This window comes from Dama dama, chromosome 15 (genome assembly GCF_033118175.1).
Source record: "Dama dama isolate Ldn47 chromosome 15, ASM3311817v1, whole genome shotgun sequence".
Classification (NCBI taxonomy): domain Eukaryota; kingdom Metazoa; phylum Chordata; class Mammalia; order Artiodactyla; family Cervidae; genus Dama; species Dama dama.
Window position 1 is genome coordinate 81454347 of NC_083695.1, and position 26194 is coordinate 81480540.

The 26194-nt window shown below is 36.9% G+C and overlaps 1 protein-coding gene across 1 annotated transcript in view; it reads left to right on the top strand.

Moving 5' to 3' along the window:
* ATRNL1 (attractin like 1) overlaps window positions 1-26194 on the top strand; it is a 766939-nt gene that overhangs the window by 123271 nt on the left and 617474 nt on the right. Inside the window, exons 10-12 of the mRNA XM_061162736.1 lie at window positions 123-277; window positions 23880-23964; window positions 25431-25639. Of these exons, the coding sequence (XP_061018719.1) occupies window positions 123-277; window positions 23880-23964; window positions 25431-25639 (449 nt within the window). The remainder of the gene's footprint in view (window positions 1-122; window positions 278-23879; window positions 23965-25430; window positions 25640-26194) is intronic.

The window sequence follows — 26194 nt, forward strand, 5'->3', positions numbered from 1 at the left end:
GCGTGTTACTTTCACAATTCCAAGGAAAATTCTGTATTCAAATTAGATCCTTTCTGTACTTGATATAAGATCAGGGAGGTCTTTTTATCTTTTGTAATACATTTTTAAATTTTATCCTGTAGGACTATTTTGAAAGAAAGTGGGTTTGCCAGATACCTTCATTCAGCTGTTCTTATCAATGGAGCTATGCTTATTTTTGGAGGAAATACCCATAATGACACTTCCCTGAGTAACGGTGCAAAATGTTTTTCTGCCGATTTCCTGGCATATGACATAGGTATGTATCTGTTAGGACTGTACGAAGTAGGAAATACCAGAAATTTTTCATGTAGAGGTTCTCAAATACATTACTAGACAGCATGTGTATATGTCATTTTAGACAGAGAAATTCAGTGACAGATTTTGAAAGGAATTCTCTCTAATTTCAGCATAAATAGAGTATAGGGGAAGGGAACAAATGAAGTGAGGTGAATTAGTGGTGGAGGCAGGGGAATTGAGAAGTCTGGGTGTGAATGTCCTATTCGAAGACTTTTATGTTTTGTACTCCTACATGAGCACTTTACTAGTCTGTTTTGTTTGACTATTACTGTGTTAGTTTTGATAATGGATAGATATGAAGCACTATCAAATTTACATTACAGTGAGTAGGAATACAAGCATTTTAGATTTAGCGGGGATGAGCACAGAAAAATTTAAATTAAACTCACAAGATATACTTTCATGGTATAGGAAGCCAATAGAATGAGAGAAAGAAATATAAAGATAGAAAAGCTAATGAAATAATATTTTGGGACAAAATGGAAACCCAGAACATATCTAAGAATGGAAGTAACTAAATAAGTTTTTACCAGGGACTCTAGAAATACAACACGTCTATGATTTTAATTGATTTTAATTATCTTATCTATAGTCCTATCAATTTCTGAATGTTAAATAATGTATTTATTGAAATACTAAATTTAGCTACCTATTAGACCACTGTAGTGAAAAATTTTCTTCTCTCTATATATTATAGCTGATACTTTAAATCTTTAGCAGTGCTTAAGAGCACCTTTTACTGATTATATGAAGTAATATACCAATTTTAAGCTATTAAGGAACATTTTGATAAATAAAAATAAAAGAGACCAAAGAATAACACATTTAATAGATATAAGAAGTATACTTTTGCTCTTAAACATCATAATGGTACATAATCTACTTTGGAAAATTATTTCAAGTGTCAGCATATAAAGAAAATTATGAACTATTAATGAGCACTTTGATTTGTATACTATTGTAAGCACTTTTGGAAAAAAATTCCTAGTAATAAAGTTAGGCATAGTTTTAAAACTCTGTATTTGTATGTGAGTCATCATTGAAAAGAATTCACTGTCTTTTAGAGCCTAAATAGTTAAATATCTGCCTTTTTGAAATAATAATTTGAAGTCATGATTCATGATGAAATGGGATTGATTGTCTTGGCTTTTATAAGGCTTAAAAATCAGTGCCCCAGATCCAGAAAATCAGTTAAATGAAATACAGAAGCTAGGCTGGCTTATTATGATCTGTCATTGCCAAGCTGGTGCTATCAATATATTATTTTGCCTATGGTGATGAGGCAGCAAGCTTATTTCTCTGGAGGTGGATGAACATTTTATGTGTCTTTCTTCTAGGGATAAAAATCCTAGGAAAAGTGTAGAATTTTGTTGTTACGGCTAAAAATCCATAAAGTGAGATGTTGAACTTTTGAAAAAGATTCTTCAAGCAGCTTCTACTCAATTTCTATATTTTAATGAGAAAATTAATGTTGATCTATTTTGTAGCTGACATATAGGGAATTTATTTTAATTTCTTCCATGTTGTTCAAGATGACCATATTTTAGGTTTTATGCATTTAAAATATACCAAGGTGAAAAACATTAGAAATATAAGTTTTTCAGAGAAAGAAAGGGCTCAGATTATCCTTATTCTAATAGCTACTCTTTATTAAGTCAGTTCCAAGAGCTAGGTAATATTGTTACTGTTTAGTTGCTAAGTCATATCTGACTCTTTTGTGACCCCTGCCAGGCTCCTCTGTCCATGGGATTTCCCAGGCAAAAGAGTACTGGAGTGGGTTGCTATTTCCTCCTCCAGGAGATCTTCCTGACCCAGGGATTGAACCTAATGTCTCTTGTATTGCAGGGATATTCTTTACTGCTGAGTCACCAGGGAATCCCTACAATAAGAGCTTTATTTACAATGTCTGTAACCTCTCTAATAACCTTGTAAACAAGATGTTAGTAAACTCAATTTTAGATCATTAAGCACAAGACTAAAAGGAATTTGTCCAAAACCCTGCAGGTGGTAAATCCAGGTTTTTTAAAAACTCCTAAATTGATAGGCTTTCCACTTGACTACACTGTGGTGGTTAGTTGACTCCATGTTCTTAATTTTGACAATAAATTAAGAGACACTTAATTTTTATTAATATTTAGTAATTTTTAGTAATGTTTCTTAATGCTATGGAAAAAGTAAAAGTTGCTCAGTTGTGTCCAACACTCTGCAACCCTATGGACTGTGCAGTCCATGGAGTTCTCCAGGGCAGAATACTGGAGTGGGTAGTCTTTCCCATCTTCAGGGGATCTTCCCAGCACAAGGATCAAACCCAGGTCTCCCGCACTGTGGGCAGATTCTTTACCAGCTGAGCTACAAGGAAAGTCCAAGAATACTGGAGTGGGTAGCCTTTTCCTTCTCCAGGGGATCTTCCTGACCCAGGAATCGACCTAGGGCCTTCTGTATTGCAGACAGATTCTTTACCAGCTGAGCTATCAGGGAAGCCCAATGGTATGGAAAGATAGAAGCAAATATTAGTTTCATTTTTCAAGGAAATTGTTAAAATTGGAGGAATAATAGCACATTTTAACAGTATTGTTTCTTAACATAGGTTTTTGTTTGCCCTGTGCTAATAAATAACAACAAAAACGTAAAACAGCCTTACAATCAATACAGGATGAAAGTATTTTGTTTTGCCTTATTTGATTATTTCTCTGCAGTTCCCAATAAAGTCTTCCTCCCCTGCCCAATCTGTATTTATTCTCCTGGGTTTGTATCATCAAATATTGAAATATTTTCTTGGGAAAGTGCTTTTCACATTTCAGAAAATGTCTTCCAGAATAATTGTTTTCCTTATGAAGTATAATTTTGTGGAAATAAAATACAACCATTGCATAATGAACCAACTAGGAAATAGATCCTTTTTGGGAAAAAATTCATGTTGCTAGTTTTTCTCTTTTGTACAGTACACTCAGAGTTTATGGCATATTTAATTGGAATGCACCTTAAGATTTAGTTGATTGCTTTGTGTTCTGTGATGTTTAGATAATAAAAATATGTATGGTAATACTAATTTTTCATTGCTCTAAAATGTACTATTTCAACCGTACTGCTGTAGTAAATTTTATATAGCCAGTATCATTAATCTTTGAGGACATAACCTTGCCTTTCCAGTTCTCATTATACTATACATGATGGATGTAGAACGCATATGATGGTGATTTTCAAGCATGACTTACCTTGGCATTCCCTTTGAAGGTTGAAGGGAGAAAAATCAGACCTCAATAGTCTGATTCTCTTAGATTAGGCACTGCATATTTATATTTTTTCAAAAAATGACTCAGGCACAAGTGATCATAGAACCAGCCTGGTGAATAAGACTCAGTGGACTCTAACAGATAAAATGATATGTTACTAAATTTTCTAGCTTGTAAATCTAACTTGGACACATTTTACATCTGAAAACTTTATTAATTTTTTTTGTCATTGTTAGTGGTTCATTATTGCACCTAATTCAAGATTAAAATAAATCTGTATCTAGTAAAGATACAGCCTTGTAGTACTATTGAGGCTAAAGATGCAATGGAAGAACTTGTCTTACTGAGCTTATCTGAGGTTATTAGTTACATTTATACTTTAAAAAAATAATAATTTATTTTTGGCAGTGCTGTGCGGCTTACAGGACCTTGGTTCCCAGACCAGGGAGCAAACCTCTGCCCCCTGCAGTAGAAGCACAGAGTCCTGACCCCTGGACTGCCAGGGAATTACCGAGACATAGTTTTGGTTTTCGGGGCTTCCCAGGTGGCTCAGTGTTAGAAAACCTTCTTGCCAAGCAGGAGACATGAGTTTGATCCCTGAGTTGGGAGCATCCCCTGGAGAAGGGAATGGTGACCCTTTCCAGTATTCTTGCCTGGGAAGTCCCATGGACAGAGGAGCCTGGTGGGATGCAGTCCACAGGGTCACAAAGAGGTGGTCACAACTTAGAGGCTAAATTACAACAGCAGCATTTATGCTTTTAAGCTGTTTGTCTGTAGAAAGTAAATTGTGTCATAAAAGTTAGTTTTATTGGTCCATGGGATAAAAGGAATCAAGTAGTTTGTAAATTTTTCTTTTTTTTTAAGTAAACCACCAGTCTTTTGAGGGGTTTGACTGAAGATTTCAACATTTGCAAATGAGAGATTTTCCTGAATTTAAACATACCTTAAAGTTGAATTGAATCTTGGGACATTATTTCAGAATTATCAAAAAATATCTATTATAGGATTTTCAGTAGGCCTAACATAATTATGATGGTTTTAATCACAAATGGTGGTTATTATTTTTCAGTTAGAAAACTTATCTAAGAGTTAGGAGAATGCATAGAATTCTGAAACAAGATGAAAGATAACTCAGAAATACATTGATTAATTTGTTGAGTAGGTTATTTCAGAGTAGGGTGTCAGATTTACATCAGAAATACATCGTGTAAAGTGAATTACCTAAACTTCAAATCAAACCAAAACAATAGCACAATTTAAAAAATAAATTTCCTGCATATTGCAGTTTTACTTATGCCATTTAACTTATTCAGTTCAGTTCAGTTCAGTTGCTCAGTTGCGTCCAACTCTTTGTGACCCCATGGACTGCAGCACGCCAGGCTTCCCTGTCCATCACCAACTCCCAGAGGTTACTCAAACTCATGTTCATTGAGTCAATGATGCTATCCAGCCATCTCATCCTCTGTTGTCCCCAGTCTCGCCTTCAATCTTTCCCAGCAACAGTGTCTTTTAAAATGAGTCAGTTCTTCACATCAGGTGGCCAAAGTATTAGAGTTTCAGCTTTAGCATCAGTCCTTCCAGTGAATATTCAGGACTGATTTCCTTTAGGATTGACTGGTTGGTTCTCCTTGCAGTCCAAGGGACTCTCAAGAGTCTTCTCTGACACCACAGTTCAAAATGATTCATGTCAATGTATGACAAAAACCACTACAATATTGTAAAGTAATTAGCCTTCAACTAATAAAAATAAATGGAAAAAAAAAAAAAAAAGCATCAATTCTTTGGTGCTCAGCTTTCTCTGTAGTCCAACTCTTACGTCCATGCATGACTACTGGAAAAACCATAGCCTTGATTAGATGGATCTTTGTTTGCAAAGTAATGTCTCTGCGTTGTAATATGCTGTCTAGTTTGGTCATAGTTTTTCTTCCAAGGAGTAAGCGTCTTTTAATTTCATGGCTGCAGTCACCATCTGCAGTGATTTTGGAGCCCCCCAAAATAAAGTCTGCCACTGTTTCCGCTGTTTCCCCATCTATTTGCCATGAAGTGATGGAACTGAATGCCATGATCTTAGTTTTCTGAATGTTGAGTTTTTAGCCAACCTGTTCACTCTCCTCTTTCACTTTCATCAAGAGGCTCTTTAGATCTTCACTTTCTGCCATAAGGGTGGTATCATCTGCATAGCTGAGGTTATTGATATTTCTCCTGACAATCTTGATTCCAGCTTGTGCTTTATCCAGCCTTGTATTTCGCATGATGTGCTCTGCATATAAATTAAATAAGCCGGGTGACAATATACAGCCTTCATGTACTCCTTTCCCAATTTGGAACCAGTTTGTTGTTCCATTTCCAGTTCTAACTTTTGCTTCTTGACCTGCATACAAATTTCTCAGGATGCAGGTCAGGTGGTCTGGTAGTCCCATCTCTTTAAGAATTTTCCATACTTATTGGTAGGCAATAATTTAAAAACATAGTTTAAAAAACCCTGCAAAATACTTAACTCTATATTTGAAGAAGTAATCTTATTTTAATTGGTAATGTATAATAATCATCTTAAACACAGTGAAGTTACAGTTATATATACACTTAAAATCACTTAACTAGTTTATGAAACCTAGCATACACGTTTTTGTACAACACTGTAAAGTGATACATATGTATACACACACATAGATACATACAATATAAGGAATCATGTGCCTTTCAATTTTTTGGAACTCTCCAATAAAACTATAAAAATTCACATTTGCTACTTTTCATGTTTTTAATTATTTTTATTTTTTGAAGGTTATTTTATTTGTCTCTTTATTAATCAGAATTTCTCTATGCACTTTGTTAAATTCTTAGGTAGGGCTATTCCTCGACAAAAGCAGCACCCCTTGTCCAGGTGAACTGTTTGTCCTGAAAGACCCAGTTTGTTTCTTTGTCAGAAAAACTTTAAAACCATCAAGTAATTTTTTCAATGAATGTTGCCAACTGTTGACTGTTTTAAGCTTTCCTACATCCTTTGTCCAAGGCTCTCTTTTTCTTTTCATAATAAACTGTTGCATAGAAAAAATAACAGTTTCTTCTCTTTAAAAAAGAGGCCAGTAAGTAAGGGAGTAAGTGACCTTTCATTTTGAGAAAAGAGAGAACTAATATTCCCTGAAGGCTTCCTGTAGTGTTTTGTACTTTGCATTCATTTATAAGGTAATTCTCATAGCATCTCATAACGCCTATGTAAAGTGTATTATTATATTCATTTATAAAGGCAGAAACTGTGTTTTAGTCTGGTTAAATCCAAATTCACATAGGTTGTAGGATGGTATATTCAGAATTTGAACCTAGGTCTAAGTTCAAAGTTCTTTTGATTCTACCACTGTACTACATATTGATATTTTCCTGATGTAACAGGAAAAAGTTTGAATGATCTTTAATTTGGGAAAAGGCATATATTTGTTAATGTGATGTGACACTCAAGAAAATTAGTTTTATTGATACATTTAATCAGTGACCTTTAAGTTAGAAAATCAAGAAGAGTAATCAGCAGTACATCTCTTTCTTAACAGATCTATAAGCATTTTGAGAGATTGTCTTGAATGCAAAATTTGATGAATAAAGATTCTTGAAAGGAAATGTACACTGAAAGAAAAGTATTTAAGTGTGGAGGAAGGCAAGGAACACAGTCATGAACAGAAAATCATAAAGTAAAATATTAGCAAATAGAATTCAGTAGTGTTTCAAAGTTATAATGAACTTTACCCAACAGGAATTATTCTAGGATTCCAAGTATGATTCATTATCAGGGAATCAGTAAATATAATTTATTACCTCGAGACTATTTACTGAAGCCAACAGGAAATCCACACTGTGTATTAAAACATGATAAAGTCATGTCAGTGGGAAGTGTCAAATAGTGATGCCCACTTTGCTGATAGAGAATGAGAAACTAAATAAATATTTGTGGGATGAATGCCAGAGGATAAAAATCCTGAGGGAAACTGTGGAGTTGAAACTGTGGGTACATTAAGTGTGCACATTTTATTATTTTTATTTTTTTAACTGTGCACCTTTTAAAATATTTAAGATAAATTTTTTACCTGGGGACGTGGGGGCCAGTGAAGCATCAGCATTTCAGGGTTAGGGGGGAAAAGATTTTTGGCAACATTCAGAAATGTGGTTTTTTGGTACATAAGTATCCAAATGGTTAATACAAGTTTTTCTCTGTATTCATCTAGTGTTGAGTCTTATACCTGTGACATGTGCTCTTTTTAGTGTATTTTGAGTGTGCAATTAAGACTGAATTATGAACTGGCATTTGAGATGGAGTATTAAATGAATTTGTAAAATGTGTCCTTAGAGTATTAGAGATGTATATTTTCAAGGAAGAATGTGAGTAGAAAAATTAGCCAATGAATGTGCATTTTTTCCACCTGTATTGTTTTATGCATAAGTGGTAAAATAAATCTGTCTCTAAATTTCAGCCTTTGTTTTTAATATAACTATATGGTCCCTCATATGTAAATAGTCCTGGCAGCACAGTATTCTCATTGCTGAAATTTGTGTTTGAGAGAATAGTAACTCTGATTTCTTGATTGTGTTTATTGAAAGTATGGTTTATAAATAAATATTTAGTACCTTGTAGCATAGATTTTTAAAAAGTCTGTATTCCAGAGAGTATATTTTACTTTTTGGCCTTTATTGCTGTGTGACTTTTCTGTTGGTATGGGATGGTATTTCTGTCAGTTTTCATGATGTCAATAGCTGTGTGGAATTTGCTTTAGTCTGTCTATCCTTGAACTGTTTATGAAGTGATAATGACCTGAGTGCTCTGAAAATATATTTTCTTCTTGGCAAAAAATATGATTATAGATCTTGCAGTCAGACATTAATAATGTAAGAGACTTTATTTTGTAAGAATGGAAAGAGACTACATGTAAACAAGTTATATTAATTTAATATTGAGCTTTAAAGGCATTTGATAATTTCTAGATTTTACAGAGAATTAGCAACACAATTTATCTAGCCCAGCATCCTCTTTATTTGTTATTGAAAAAGTTGGAAGGGATACATGGAAAGTGTATTTGCTACAACCATACCTATGTTTTTCTCTTCTCATTCTGTTGACAAATCCTGACAAGTGGGCAGATAACCAGCAAGCATGAAATGTCTCTATAGCTGCAAGATTACTTACCTCAACTAGCTTTTTATAAGCTTGCAAGTTAAATTTTCTTCTTCCTAAACAATTTTGGGAGCAAAAACAATTTACTATTTTAAGATACTAGAGGGAAATTTGCAGTTATTACAGTGTATCCATCAGTACAGGTTAAGTTAGACTGAGGTAACAAACAATCCTGTCAGTTTGGATCCTCTGATAAACAGACTCTGAGACAGAGTTTAGTGTTCAGGATGCTAATTAGGTCCTTGGATTGAGCAGCTGTGAAAGAGAAGGGGAAGATGCAGGATTGGGCAGAAAGTACAAGTCAGGCAGACTTAAATAACAGCTAGCAACCCCAGGGCAATTCGGGTTGAAATGCCTATCAGAGGCATTCCTCGTTAGGGTGAAATGGACCTTGATGGGTCAGTGTACGAGGGTCGCTCCCAGGAAAGCAGGACCTTGGGTGCAGAAGCTATCCATAGCTAAGGCCATCTCTGCAGGGGCTGGCAGCTGAGTGATGTCTACCAGTACTAAGTCCTTCCCTGAACGGATATTCAGGCAGTGCATTTCCATGGTCATCACAATTCATTCTTTGGACCACTCAACCCACTTCTAATCTATTTGTTAAACAGCTCCAGTGGGGGGAGCCTAGATTATCGCGCTGGCTTATGTAAGGTCTCAGGGTTGTGCCTTGTCCATTATTCTTTCAAGTCCCTTCCTCTCAGCTGGCCCCTCTTCTGGGCGCTGTTGTCTTACCTAGTAGCATGACCCAGCACCTTGCCCTTAAGTATATGAGCTCCTGATGACCATGTACCTTCTAGCCTGGATTACTGTACCCGCCCGTTTATCATCACACTTGGCAAAGGGACACCAAGAGACTCCTAAGTGTATTGTCTGTGTAACAGATGTATTCCCTTCCCTCATTTGTAACACCAGTTCCCTGGCCCCCTCCACCCCTGCCCCCGCTGTGATGATCAGCTCCTTTTTTGCCTGGTTGCTGGTCCCTTGAAACAAGGAGCCTGAAGTGCCCGAATGGCAATTATAGCTCACAGTTAAATGGGACATTGCTATTTCTTCTGCCAGAATATTTTTCCCCTTGGAGAACAGTATTCCAAGTCTTGAAGTCCAAAATGAGGCCACGAGAAGTGGCTTTTACTCCTGGATTTTTGGGGCTACTGTGTGTTCTTCCTGTTGGTTATGTAGCACCATTTAAAGGTCTTAAGTTGAGGTATATCATACATCCTGGTGGGCTTTCCTTGTGGCTCAGCTGGTAAAGAATCCTCCTCCAATGCAGAAGACCTGGGTTCAATCCCTGGGTTGAGAAGATATCCTGGAGAAGGGAAAGGCTACCCACTCCAGTATTCTGGCCTGGAGAATTTCATGGACTGTATAGTCCATGGGATTGCAAAGAGTTGGACTTGACTGAGCGACTTTCACTTCGACTACATCCTGGTTCTTTAGTTGTGCCTATGGAAATCTCTAGCAAGTTGTGTGGTTTGTGATCCAGTGGGTTTTAAGGCAATGGGCCTATTTCTGTACCTTCTTTCCTGTGAAGTGTGTCTCCTAATACATGAGATCCCATGCTGGTTGATCAGACACTTCACCATTTCTATGATGATCATGCTGATTAAGACCCTATGGGCAGAAAAAGCAAACATGTATTCAAAATACATGTTCTTGTCATAATGAATTATCAGCCCATCCAGAGTGGAAAGGGCCCAGCATAGTCAACTTGCCCCGAATGGCCAGTTGGTGTTCTTGGGGATTGGCCCTATCAGGGGGTCAGAAAGTGATATCCCGTTATGAGGCTGGACACTTAGTGGTAAGAGTAGCTCCATCAACTTTTCTCAGAAGGAGCCCCAGTTCCTGGATGACTTCCATCTCTGCTGTATGGCTACATAGTTCATGTGCTCATTTCGTTGGCACTGAGGCATTCTGTGATAGAGACAGACTGGTGTTAGCTACCTCAGTTGTTTGTTTATTAGTTGTTTAATGTCTCTTCCATGTTGCTTGCTCTCTGATAGCCTTCTACCTGCATCACAAAGACTGACATTTCACGCTTATCCAGATACATCCATCCACATGTCTCTACTCCAGAGCCTCCTTGTCTCTGATCTCCAGTGTTTATTCTTCTAGTCCCCTCACCAGCCTGCTAGGTCATTAACTACTGCTCTTGGGCCATTTCGCTTTCCACACAATGTACATGAGCATGTTTCTCAAAGGCCTGCCCTAATTGGGAAGCTTTTTCCTTTTCTGCTGTTCTTCCAGGCCACCCCAGAGTGAAGCTGTCCTGTAGTGATAACCATTTTTGAATTGTGCCCGCACACGAAGCTTCCATGTTTGCCTTTGTCTCTTCTTGTTGTCTGGGCATCCGGGATTCCTTAATGGCCACGGCTGTAAGATGCAGGATGAGTGCTGAGACAGCTCGGTAGAGGCCCTGAGGATGTGAGATGCAGGATGAGTGCCGAGGCAGCTCGGTAGAGGACCTGAGGCTGTGAGATGCAGGATGAGTGCCGAGGCAGCTCGGTAGAGGACCTGAGGCTGTGAGATGCAGGATGAGTGCCGAGGCAGCTCGGTAGAGGACCTGAGGCTGTGAGATGCAGGATGAGTGCCGAGGCAGCTCGGTAGAGGACCTGAGGCCTGAGCTCCCAGCTCATGCAGATTGCTTGTGCACTGCACTCTTGCTCATGCTTGGTCTTGGATCAGCTTCCATTCTATGTTCCTGTGATTATTGATGACAGAGACAACTTCAGGAAACTCTGAAAACATGGTCACTTAATAACCCATGTCAAGCTCTCCATCTCTGCCAGGGATCAATAGTGTGGTGGGACTAGAGATGTAAAATTTTCCACTGCAGATGGCAGGGCCTTTGACCTGTGTGTTGGGTTTTCTTTGGGAGTCATTCACAAAAGCTTTCCAGATAATTCCACATGATACTTTTTTCCAACAGTGACTCCACCAGTAGCTATAGTATCTACTGGGTCATGTGGCCCTAGCTGCAGGACTGTTTGCACTGTGTCCTGGGTCTATAGCAGAACTGTTTTCCGCTGTGATGTGTACTCAAGGGCTGGCGGCCTTTGACATTTTACAGTATACAGTTTGAACACTATTCCCAGGAATGGAATATACTGCCTTCAGAACCCCCAAAGACCTAATGGGTGTTTGCTTTCTTCCTTGCAGTGGGAGTTGAAAAGTGAAATAATTGGTGTTTCAGTTCAGATAAGCTATCTCAGAATGTTCTCAACCTCCAGACTCCTAAATAACTTAGTAACATGGAAGGTCTCTGAATCTTTGTAGGTTTTATCTTCCACCCTTTGAAGTATCTATGTCTTGACAAGGCCTCCATTGCATTACCAGCTCTTATTCATCTGGCACTATTAGAATGATGTCATTGATGTAGCAGAAAAATAAAATGTTCTGCAAGATGTTCAGTTGGACCAAGTGTATTCTAATAAAAGTTAACATAAACCTGAAGCAAAATTTTGAATGTATGCTCTTCTAGTCCATATGAATGCATACTGCTCAAGGTCCTCTTTTCTGATAGGGCTAGAAAAGAACACATTTATCCAGCATTCTGTAGGTTATTTAAAATAATACTAATGTGTCCCAATCTCTCCCTCTGAAATGTAACAGTATTTTAAAACTTATTTTATAACCAATGGGTAACAGTTCTTTTTCAGTGTAACAGCCAAGGACCCAAGGTGGGGATGATGCCATTTGCCAAGAATGTCTATTCCAGTTATTAATCTACAGACTTAGGTTATGACCACTCCATAGGCCTGCAGAGCCAGTGGCTCATCCCTTGGCCAGGATGCCTTTAGTCTCGTCATCCCCATGTTGTCCCTACTATACAGAGAGGCCGTGATGTGCTAGTGTCAACTCAGACCCTGTGTCCAGCAGTACCTGACATGTTTGTGGTTCTTTCTTTCTCTAGGCTGGGGTTACCCAATAAAATGACCATTGGTACCTTTGAGGAAGAACTAGAGACTCTCTTAGCATATACACTTGCTGTGGTATTGCAGGGTCCTTCTTCCTGGGCTCCAGAATTTTAAATGCATCAACTCTGGATTTAAAAAGTGACTCAAGTCCAGAAATTGAGTGGTGAATTATGACGTTTCGTTGCACCATCTGCCATCCAAATTCTGATCATTTATCCTTGATTTCTTCCGATGACACGTTAGGTAGCCCCCTCGCTGGCTACCCATCTATTTTGCTTCTAGGGATGCTGTGTTCTGTTAAATGTCTCTGTAATTCTCAACAGGTCAGTCCCCTTGACTGATACTCCAACCTTACTACTTATTACAATAATTGCACCAGTTAAGTGTCACCAGCTGGCCCCAGTTTTCCTGTTGTCTCCATCACTGAGCACAGTTCTGTTACGGTTTTCTATACCATCACCTTAGGCCCGTGGAGGAAAGCCACCACTTTCTTAGTGATGTCAGTATCCCTCTCAGCATCACGTCAGGGCTTCAGTAAATAGCATACCTTCTGGTCTGTTCTGTTGTGTAATGAACTGGTGGGTTGTCTGGTGTTACACAGAATATCATGATAGAAAACTTTGAGCCCGTGGTCACTTAGTTGTCCATGTCAAGCACTCCATCTCTACCATGGCTGAATAACATGACAGGAATAGAGGTGTAAGGATTTCCACTGCAGATGGCATGGTGTTTGACATGTTTGTAGAATCTGCATTGGGATTCTTTCACAGGGACTTTCTGTATATTCCACATGCTACTTTTCCCAACAGTGACACTGTCTTATTCCTAGACTTTTAATCTCTGCTTTTCATGTTTGTTATGACATTTTGACTTTACTTAGCATAGCCTAATTTTCCACGTTTTTAGAAGTGATCCTTTTCCCCCCGGTTTTATTGAGGTGTAGTTGATAAAACTGTAACATATTTAAAGTGTACATTTTGATGATTTGATATAAATTCACATTGTGAAAGGATTCTCCCCCCCATCTAGTTAATTAGTACACCCATCATCTCCTCGCAGATTTTCTTTTTTTATGTGTGAGAACATTTAAATCCTACTCACTTAGCAAATCTCAGTGTGCAGTGCTGGGTTAGCAACTGTTGTCACCAAGTTATACATTAGATCCTAGACCATATTGTCTTATAACTGAACGTATGCACCTTTTCATCAGCCTCTCCCTATTTCTCCCACCCCTGGAAACCACTTTTCTACTCGCTGTTTCTTTGAGTTTGACTTCTTTTTTTTAAGATTTCACATATAAATGATTTGTTGTTTTTCAGTTGTCAGGTTGTGTCCAACTCTTTGCAGCCTCGTGGACTGCTGCATGCCAGGCTCATTATTTGTCTTTTTCTGTCGGGCTTATTTCTCTTAGCATAATACCTTCAAGCTCCCATACCTGTCACAAACAGCAGAATTTCCTTTCTTCTCATGGCTGAATAACGCTCCATCGTAGGTATATACCGCATTCTTTAGCCATTGATTTATTGACGGACCCTTAGGTTGTTTCCGTAACTTGGCTATAGAATAATGCTGCAGTGAAAGAGAGTGCAGATGTCTCTTTGAGATCTTGCTTACATTTCCTTTGGATATATACCCAGAAGTGGGATTGGCGCATCATATGACAGTTCTATTTTGAGTTTTTTTGTGGAACGTCCATATTGTTTTCCATAGTGGCTGCACCAGTTTATATTCCTACTGACAAGGCACCTGGGTTTCCTTTTATCCACATCTTTGCCAACACTTGTCATCTCTTATCTTTTTGGTGATATCCATTCTGTCATGTGTAAGGTGATGTCTCTTTGTGGTTTTGATATGCGTTTTCCTGATGACTAGGAACGTTGAGCACCTTTTCATGTACATGTTGACCATTTGTGTGTCTTTCTTGGAAAAATATCTTTTCATTTCCTCTGCCTATTTTTTAATCATATTGTTTGGGCTTTCTTTTTTTTTGCTATTGAGTTGTGTGAATTCCTTATATATTTTGAATATTAACCCCTATGAGATATATGATTTAAAACATGTTATTCCACTCAATAATAAATTACTTTTTCATTTTGTCGATGGTTTATTTTGCTGTCAATAGGGGTTATCTTAGTAGTGAGTTCATACTATCTTCCAGGGTTCTTGTAAGGAAATGAATCCTAAATCTTGCATCTTGGAGAGTGCTTTCATATAAATAAATTCTTCCTAATCCATTATAAGGTTCTGACCCTTTTGATCAAACTCCCTTGGACAATTCATACCTTGTGTACTCCCCCAACTATTGCCAATGTGTGCTGTCTGGGTCTTACAGATCATTTGGGATGTAGCCTCTTTCTTTTCTTAGAAGTCCCAGCCTGTATGTGGTAAGGTTATACTGAGCCACGTTACAGGCCTAGTGGCCATTATGAACAGTGTGTGCAGGTTCTGAACTAAGGTATAGGTCTTGCTTGAGGGAGGCCTCTGCATTGTGTTCAAACAAGGGTAGAGTACTGTCTCTCAGTGGGGTAGGGTAGACCACTTCTGCAGTCTCAGCTGATAGAGGAGAATTTGAGAATGCAAAACTTGGGGAGATTTTCAGGGGCATCAACTCAGATGTCCCCATCCCTTGTGCCAGGGTCTTATTCTCTTCCTATCAGGATCTCATCTTTGGAATAGTGGACTTTCTCTAACTAGCAGAATCTCTATATTTGGGAGCCTATTTATAAGGCACTAAGGAGGCCTGCTTTCCCAACCTTTCATTTTCTTTTTCTAGAGCTCAGTATGACTAAGCAGTAGATGTGAGTTCTGGTATAGTAATACTTTTAATATTAATGATTCTCAAACATCTAATACTTCACACCTGTAGAGGATTATGTTCCATGGACATACCTTCCTAATATACCACTGGTTTAAGTTTTAACAGTTGGATGGCCACTTCGTGCTGACTGCTGTCTGTGCCCCACCTACCACCAGTGATGGGTTCTTCTTTATTAGCCTTGCAGTCTGTGCTTCAGCTCCCAAACTCCATTTTATTTCCTGTATTCTTGTACCACTCTTGGCACCAAATGCCGTAATTTCAGTTCTCTGGGAAACAGACTGTTACAATAGAGTTTAGTATTCATGATTTCCATTGGGAGTATCCTTAAGATCAATGTCTCCAAAGAGGCAGAGGAGGAAACAGGGTTGGACAAAGGGAATGTGATGCTGGAAGGATAACCTCAATCAGCCCTACAAGGATCTCCAGAGATAAAATTGTTGCTCAGAGTTGTTTTATATTGGGCTGACATGGCGGGATATTCAAAACCCTCCTTTGATCAACCATTGCGTATAGGTCATCCTTGGAAAGATGTGTCCTTGAATGAAATGACTCTCTGCTACTGAGACAGTTCCTGAGCTTAAGCAGATGACTGTTCACTGACAGCATTCTTAGTGACACAGTTTCTGCCTTGAATGATGGTCTAGGCAGCTCATATCAATGTCCATTATAAATTTCCAAAATTCAGAAGATTAACACCAATAAAAGTTTATTTTTCACTCCTGATTCATGTCTAGTGATGGTGGGGAGGACATATTTGCTTACTCTATCACTTGGAGGTTAAGGCTACATTACATTTTCTTTTATTGGCAATTAAATGGCTCCATCCAGAAATGGCATTATCACTTTAGCTTGCATTTCCTTGACTAGAACAAGTCATACTGTCACATCCAGGTTCTCAGGAGTATGGGAGTATCATTTTGCCATAGGTCTTAAGGAAGAGAACTGGAATATTTGTTGAGCAGCACCAATGTCTACCACAAATATTGTTTATAATTATTTTTGAACATTTAGTATAATTGAAGGTGATGTCCTAGAGATAGTTATAAAACCTTTACCTCCTACTACTGCATATGTTAAAAGGCAAAGAATTTTAGAAGTAGAATTGTGTTGTATTATTATTTGTCAGAATTAATTGCTCTCATGTGTAATTAAATACTGTACTGAATGCTTTTCTTTTGAAGGGATTTGAGTACTTAAAAAGAATATTTTTATTTTCATGAAGTTAATGTTTATATCAAAAAGGATCTTTTGATGATGTGCTGAGGCAGTATAGCATAAAGAAGTTAGAGATCTGGTTTTGTTTTGACTTTAATATTTAATGACTTCAAGGAAGTTAACTAACCTCTAAAGACTCTTTCCCTGTTTTTAACAGTGACAAAAATATTTACTCCTCAGAGTTGTTCTGAGAAGTAAATATTTTATAGCACTGGTAAGCAATTAGCATATTATTTTTACTAGGTGAAAGGTCATGGCTACCACTTACTTTAGGAATCTCTACCTGTCTAAAAGGGCTTTCCCTGTGGTTCAGTGGTAAAGAATCCTCTTGCAGTGCAGGAGACCTGGGTTCATCCCCTGAGTCAGGAAAATCCCCCGGAGAAGGAAATGGCAACCTAATCCAGTATGCTTGTCTGGGAAATCGCATGGACAGGGGAGCCTGGTGGGCTACGGTCCATGGGGTTGCAAAAGAGCTGGATACGACTTGGTGCCTAAACACCACCACCACCACCACCGCCCATCTAAACAGACTATACAAGGTTTGGTGAATTCTTCAGTTAATTTTATACAGTATTATTATAGTAATTAAAAGTGTTTTTTAACTTAGAAACAGCTATTTGCTTTTCTATTTTGGGCTTCCATAGCCTGTAGAATGGAGAAGGAAATGGCAGCCCACTCCAGTATTCTTGCCTGGAGCATCCCATGGGCAGAGGAACCTGGGGAGCTTAAGTCCATGGGATCACAAAGAGTCGGACATGACTGAAATGGCTTCGCACAGCACACAGCACATAGCCTGTAGTAAGGGATCAGGAGATGTTTTTTGTGGTGAGCCTGGTGGGATTATTTGACTTTTAAACTTTGCGTGTGTGTGTGTGTGTGCGTGTGTGTGTATGTATATGCAACTGGAGTAAAAATAAACCATGGCAGTGTAGAAATGAAATGAGACAAATAGTGAGTCAGGGATAAATGCTCAAAAAATGGTTCTAGGCTTTTGGTATATTGAAATATACTGAGAAGTATCTGGGAAATGTGGTATATGGGAAAAATTAAGTTAGATCAATGCAACAAATGCAAAATAAGTTCCAAATGGATTGAAGATAAAAATAGTAAAAGCCAAACTGTACATTTTTGAAGAAAATTAGAGATTATCTTTAAAATCTTGAGGTAAGAGTAAAAAGTGAAAATCACAAAGAAAACAGTAAGTTTGACCAAGTTAATGTACAAGCTTTCTGTTCAATAGTGCTCCAAAGAAGATATACAGGTGGCCCAATAAGGAAATTAAAAACATCCAACGTCACTAATCATTAGAGAAATACAAATTAAAACCACAGTGAGATACTACTTTACACCCATTAGGATGGGTGTAAAATAATATCAAGAAATAGAAAATAGCAGTTTTTGGCGAAGATGTGGAGAAATTGGAACCCTTGTGCAATGCTGAGGGGATTGTAAATGGTGTGGCCACTATAGGAAAGGGATAGAAGTGCCTCAAAAACTTAAACATAATGATCTAGCAATTGTACTTCTGGGAATATACACACAAAAAATTGATGACAGGGAAGGAACAGATATCTGTACATCCATTTTTCTAGCAGCATTACTCACAGTAGCCTAAATCTGGTAATAACCTACATATCAATCTATGGGTGAATAAACAAAGAAAGTGTTGTGTAGTTCAGTCTCTCAGTCATGTCCGACTCTTTGTGACCCCATGGACTGCAGCATGCCAGGATTCCCTGTCCATCACCAATTCCCAGAGCTTACTCAAACTCATGGCCATTGAGTTGGTGATGCCATCCAACCATCTCATCCTCTGTCATCCCCTTCTTCTCCTGCCTTCAATCTTTGCCAGCATCAGGGTCTTTTCCAGTGAGTCAGCTCTTTGCATCAGGTGGCCAAAGGATTGTGGTTTCAGCTTCAACATCAGTCCTTCCAAGGAACACTCAGGACTGAACTCCTTCAGGATGGACTGGTTGGATCTCCTTGCAGTCCAAGGGACCCTCAAGAGTCTTCTCTAATACCACAATTCAAAAGCATCAATTCTTCAGCACTCAGCTTTCTTTGCAGTCCGAATCTCATGTCCATACATGACTACTGGAAAAACCATAGCTTTGACTAGATGGACCTTTGTTGGCAAAGTAATGTCTCTGCTTTTTAATATGCTGCCTAGGTTGGTCATAGCTTTTTTTCCAAGGAGCAGCGTCTTTTAATGTCATGGCTGTAGTTATAACTGCAGTGATTTTGGAGCCCAAAAAATAAAGTCTGTCACTGTTTCCATTATTTCCCCATCTATTTGCCATGAAGTGATGGGATCAGATGCCATGATCCTAGTTTTCTGAATGTTTAGCTTTAAGCCGACTTTTTCACTCTCTTGTTTCATTTTCATCAAGAGACTCTTCAGTTCTTCTTTGCTTTCTGCCATAAGGGTGGTATCATCTGCGTATCTGAGGTTATTGGTATTTCTCCTGGCAATCTTGATTCCACCTTGTGCTTCCTCCAGCCCAGCGTTTCTCATGATGTACTCTGCATATAAATTAAATAAGCAGGGTGACAATATACAGCCTTGACATATTCCTTTCCTGATTTGGAACCAGTTTATTGTTCCATGTCCAATTCTAACTGTTGCTTCTTGACCTGCATAAAGATTTCTTAGGATGCAGCTCAGGTGATCTGGTATTCCCATCTCCTTAAGAATTTTTCATAGTTTGTTGTGATCCACACAGTCAAAGAATAAATTAGAACAAATTTGACTGCTCTAGCAGTCAAACATTAATAATACAATAATATAATAGTAATATGTTAATAATATAAATATAATATTATAATATTAACAGAATAAAATCAATTTAATAATATAATAATATTTCATTGTATATACAAAAGTTTCATATATGCATACAATGTATATATTATTAATGTTCTGGGTTAAAAAGGAAGGAAACTCTGAAACATTCTGCAGCACAGATGTACTTTGAATACATGCTGAGGGAAATAAACCAGTCGTAAAAGGACAGATACTTCATGATTTTATTAATTTGAGGTGCTAGAGCAGTCAAACTTCTAGGCAAAAAAGTCAAATAATGCTTACCCGGGGCTGGGGTAGAGAGGAATGGGTAGGTATTAGTCAGTACACAGTTACAGTTTGTGAGATGGAGAAAGCCCTGGAGATGGATGATGATGATGAATTCTAAATAGTGTGAATGTACTTAATGTCACTGATCTGTTCTCTTTAAAAATGGTTAAAATGGTGAAAAAAACAAAAAACAACAGGTTGAACAGAGTAAGCAAGGTGGAGAAAAATCCACATAGTTTGCATAGTTTCATACCAGTTGTACTAATATAAAGTTATATAACCTACAAAGATACTCTATACAGATCATAAATATGAACTTGATAAGCAAATACAGGATAGTGATCGCATCCAAACACAGAAGACATAAAGCAATCAAATTTGAGAGGGAGTATCCAGGGAGCCGCCATCGTATATGTAATGCTTTCTTTAAAACTCTACCGTAGACATGGTAAAATACTGGGTTTGACAAGTCTGGGTATTGGTGTGTATGTATTTATAATGGCATTGTTTTTACTACTCTGTATGCTTAAAAATATTTCTTCTTTCCTGAAGACAGTAGCTTGTAGAACTGAAAGAGTTCTTATAAAAGCCTAATTTTTAGAAAATGACCTTTATTCTCTCAGCTCTTTTTCCTGACTCACTTCTTAAACAGTTTCTCTGGGCATTTTTCCTGGTTCTCATCTCTGAAATCTGCTTTTCTCCTTCCTGCTGAGTTGTTTTGGATGATGGGCCAAATTTCTTATTCTTCAGTTCTGGGTAGGCTCATATTATTGGGTCACTTTCTTTTCTGGACACCAGATGTCCCAAAAATGATGCTGGAGATGATTCTTCTTTGGAGGTTTTTATGATAAACTGGTTTCCAGAAGTCCTACTCTTTCATTTGACTCTGTTTCCTTTCCTTGAAGCGTATTCACGTTTCTAACTCTGTTGCTGGAATGCTATATTCAACACACAATTTATGAATTATTGGCCATGTGAGGGGTGTGTGTGTGTGTGTGTGTGTGTGTATGTCTTGGGTTTTGGTGGCGTGATTAAAATCTGTCTATGCTAACTCATTGGCTGTCTCTAACATTTTCATCTCTTTTCTTTTTCAAAGTCTTTACCCTTTACAAGTCACCCCTTCTCTCCAAATGGGAATAATCTTTCAGAATCCCATCAATATACTTTCATAAATCAGGCATTCATAAACATAATTTATAGCAAAACAAAGGTAATCTAATGGGCCTTAAGGACATTACTTAACTTCTCCTGGGTCTCATTCTTCATTTCTAGCATATGGTGATACCTGCTCAGTCAGCCTCACTGGATTCTTAACAAAGACTATTTAAATTATGCAGATGAAAGCACTTGGAAATTTTTAATATTACTATGTGCATATTAATGCACATTTCTTAAGTGAACTTTAGCATGTAAAAAAATGATAGACTATGAATGTTACATGTAGGCCTTTATAATAGTTCTCAAAATGTGATCTTCAGAGCATTGTCTCCTGGGAATGTAAATAGGTGCAATGTAAATAGTGCTATGGATAAAACATTGGAAAACACTGGGTTTAGTAAAGTTAGGCTTCTGTGCCTTTGTGCTCTCTTTATTCAGAATATTTAGTAAGTTCATGTACTTTGTGAACTAAAAAGATTATATCAACTTAAAAATACCCCTTTGGTGGAGGGTATTTAGGTATTGTGGGAGATACAACCCAAGATATATTTTATTACTCTTCCAGTTTAATATTCTTTTTTTTTTTTCATTTTACAGATTTTTATTTTATTTTATTTTATTTTTAATTTTTATTATTATTATTTTTTTTTCCAGTGGGTTTTGTCATACATTGATATGAATCAGCCATGGATTTACATGTATTCCCAATCCCGATCCCCCCTCCCACCTCCCTCTCCACCCGATTCCTCTGGGTCCTCCCAGTGCACCAGGCCGGAGCACTTGTCTCGTGCATCCCACCTGGGCTGGTGATCTGTTTCACCATAGATAGTATACATGCTGTTCTTTTGAAATATCCCACCCTCACATTCTCCCACAGAGTTCAAAAGTCTGTTCTGTATTTCTGTGTCTCTTTTTCTGTTCTGCATATAGGGTTATCGTTATCACCTTTCTAAATTCCATATACATGTGTCAGTATGCTGTAATGTTCTTTATCTTTCTGGCTTACTTCACTCTGTATAATGGGCTCCAGCTTCATCCATCTCATTAGGACTGGTTCAAATGAATTCTTTTTAATGGCTGAGTAATATTCCATGGTGTATATGTACCACAGCTTCCTTATCCATTCATCTGCTGATGGGCATCTAGGTTGCTTCCATGTCCTGGCTATTATAAACAGTGCTGCGATGAACATTGGGGTGCACGTGTCTCTTTCAGATCTGGTTTCCTCAGTGTGTATGCCCAGAAGTGGGATTGCTGGGTCATATGGCAGTTCTATTTCCAGTTTTTTAAGAAATCTCCACACTGTTTTCCATAGCGGCTGTACTAGTTTGCATTCCCACCAACAGTGTAAGAGGGTTCCCTTTTCTCCACACCCTCTCCAGCATTCATTGCTTGTAGACTTTTGGATAGCAGCCATCCTGACTGGCGTGTAATGGTACCTCATTGTGGTTTTGATTTGCATTTCTCTAATAATGAGTGATGTTGAGCATCTTTTCATGTGTTTGTTAGCCATCTGTATGTCTTCTTTGGAGAAATGTCTGTTTAGTTCTTTGGCCCATTTTTTGATTGGGTCATTTATTTTTCTGGAATTGAGCTGCAGGAGTTGCTTGTATATTTTTGAGATTAATCCTTTGTCTGTTTCTTCCTTTGCTATTATTTTCTCCCAATCTGAGGGCTGTCTTTTCACCTTACTTATAGTTTCCTTTGTAGTGCAAAAGCTTTTAAGTTTCATTAGGTCCCATTTGTTTAGTTTTGCTAGGATATACAATGGAAAAAAGACAACCTCTTTAACAAGTGGTGCTGGGAAAACTGGTCAACCACTTGTAAAAGAATGAAACTAGAACACTTTCTAACACCATACACAAAAATAAACTCAAAATGGATTAAAGATCTAAATGTAAGACCAGAAACTATAAAACTCCTAGAGGAGAACATAGGCAAAACACTCTCCGACATAAATCACAGCAAGATCCTCTATGACCCAGTTTAATTTTCTAAGCTATGATTTTGGTTTTTGTAATTCCCTTGATCTTTACTAGTAATAATATTGAAATGAAACCAAATTTATTTTACTTCTGGTGTAATATATATGGCTGTTTATATAGGAAAACACGTAATTTAAACAATTACAACTAATTGTATTTCAGATTTTTTTTCTGTTTTAGAAGGGCTTCTAAGTTGCCAAAATAAAAATGTTTTTAAAGCTTGTTATACCTATGTAGTTATATTAAATACCTGGATCTGCTTTGAAATAGGTTACACCTAAGAGGATAAAATCTAGAACACTGTCTTGAGAATGTTTCTAGTCACTGAATACTGAATTATTTGATATCTCAAAATCTCTAATAATATATGTGTGGATTCTGAGGTTATATTTAAATGAAAAAGTTTTCTTTAATCGATTTTCTTTCCATAATCTTTATGTAGCTAATGAACTGTTTAGATTTTTTTCATTTGTCCTATTTTTTGCAACTAAAGCTCTTCTTTGCATAAAATGAAAACTTTTCTTTTGAAATATCATATTATTAAACTGATTTAAACATTTTATTTTGATGATTCCATTTTAGGCTTTCTCTCACTTATATTCTATTTAATTTTGCATGCATACATGTAAAATTTGATTTAATGATTTAACTTTATAATACATTTTTCCAATATTGATGTTCATGAATTTTGCCATATGAACCTTGTTTTATTTAATAAAATATGTCATTGAAATTACCCTCCAAAATAAAGTACACCTAATTTGTTTCCTTTTTTCATTTATTCTCATACATATAAAATTATTTGTGGGAATTTTAGACAGAAGTTATTTTTATTTAAGGAATAATGCTAGTTGAGTAATGACGTTAAATTGTAGGTCATGGGAAATTAATGAAAGGCCTCCTAATTTGAAGTATTTTATCTTTATTTGTCCAGTGATTATTTTGTAGTATATGTCTTAAATTGTTCTTTTATTTCATGTTTTGTTTTACTGTTTTCATTTTTCTAGCTTGTGATGAATGGAAAATACTTCCGAAACCAAATCTTCATAGAGATGTCAACAGATTTGGTCACTCTGCAGTTGTCATTAATGGGTAAAAGAAGCATGTTTACCAGTCATACTACCTACATATTTTGTTATTCTTTAAGCAAATGATTGTTTGTAATCAATGGCATTGTAGTTTTATGTATCGCTTTAATACCATGGGAATAAATTTTGGTTCATTAACCATTATCCTTCTTGCTTTTCTATTTAAATTTATTTAAGGGGCAGGGGCGTATCAGAGGAAGGGTGCTGAGATAGAGCTTCAGATAACTCTGTGAACTTTTCATCCTGCCTTAATTTCTTTTTCCAGAAATCAGATCATGAATGATTTCCCTAAAAAATCAGCCTGAAGTTGTAGAGAGGCTAGCCACATATTTCTATTGAGGAGAGCAAGGGGAGTGAGAATAATTAGGTTCTCATTTTGGTTCTGTCATAACTGAATGTGTGATTTTGACAAGCCCCTTACCCTCTATGGCTTTTTCATGCATGCGTGCTCAGTTGCTTTAGTCCTGTCCTATTCTTTGTGACGTTATGGACCATAGCCTGCCAGGCTCCTCTGTCCAATGGATTCTGCAGGCAAAAGTACTAGAGTGGGTGGCCATGTCCCCCTCCAGGTGATCTTCCCAACCCAGGGATCAACTTGCATCTCTTACGTCTCCTGCATTTGCAGGCGGGTTCTTTACCATTAGCACCATCTGGCCATTAGTGCCCTTATATTCACTGGGAATTTGGACTCGATGATCATTAAGTTACTTTCCTCCTGTAAGGTAGTGTGATTTTGCTATTTCTATAGCAAAAATTCATTAATGTGGACTCACGACAGTAAACAACATGCTGGATCATCAATTAGCTTAAAATTTGTGATTCATAATGACATTTTTATAAGGTCATTTTATTACTACCTTATTCTAATTATGTAAAAATTGTCCAATACGATACTAAAAATAAAACTGTGTGAGTGGTATCAGTTGGCTTTTGAAATGGAAATAAGTGAAATCCAGAGTTGTAAACATAAAGACTCTAAGCTTCTCTGTTGAAAATTGCATTTCATTGATTTTTATTTTACTTTTTAAATAATAAAAAATATTCTTGAAGTATTTTCTCATCTTTTCCATTTCTTATATCAATAATATTTTTAGAAATGAAAATTAGGCTGTTTTGAGGCCATTGCAAATTTCCTTGGTGCTGGTAGTATTAATTCAGTAATCATCTGAGCTTTTCTTTTCAAATTGAAACTTTGAAAATCTTTTTGATTATTTTACTCTTGGTCATTTTATTTTATAAAAGGATAGTAACAGTATACAAAGAATTCTATATTCAGTTTCTAAATTCTTTGTATTCAAAAAATTTAATTCTATATAACAATTCTAAAGTATATCTTGTTATATCCATATAGCTACTATATATTTCTAAAACTGTTTCCTACTTAGATAAAACATGTAAAATACATATTTAAATTTATTTTTAAAACTCATTGTATACTTTTTTTTAAGATTCTTGTTTTGTTTTTAATAGGTCCATGTATATATTTGGAGGATTTTCTAGTGTACTCCTTCATGATATACTTGTATACAAGCCTCCAAATTGCAAGGCTTTCAGAGATGAAGAACTTTGTAAAAATGCTGGTCCAGGAATAAAATGTATTTGGAACAAAAATCACTGTGAATCTTGGGACTCTGGGAATACTAATAATATTCTTAGAGCAAAGTGCCCTCCGAAAACAGGTGAAATATTTTTTTACTTCTTTTTTGACATAAAGCATCTCTACTTGGCTTGAAATGGAAGTGAATTCCTGCTCATAAGAATTACCTTAATAGTTTTCAAAAATTAAAAACTCATAATCCATAAACTCATAATTTGGCAGTGATTAATAATTAAATATCTTTCTTACCTATCTTTAGTTTTCCTTTTTGAATGTGTAATAGTACTATATCTCTGTGTAATAGTAATATATCAATTTTGACATGTAACATGGCCATATATATATATGAATTATTTTTGTATGTAAGTATAAAATTCTCTCAAATACATCCTTTCTTAGATATATTGTATGCTTCAAAGAAATAAAATGAAGTAATTTATTCTGCATATGGTACTTTTTTTCTTCCTGAATTATTGTCAAACCATCCCATAAAGCTAAAAAGCTTCTAGAATTTTGATGTCCTGTTATAACTCAATATTTCTTATAAAATATTGAATAAATAATTCAAACTTATGAATGTGCATGCCAAGTTGCTTCAGTCGTGTCCAGCTCTTTGCACCCCTGTGGACTGTACTCC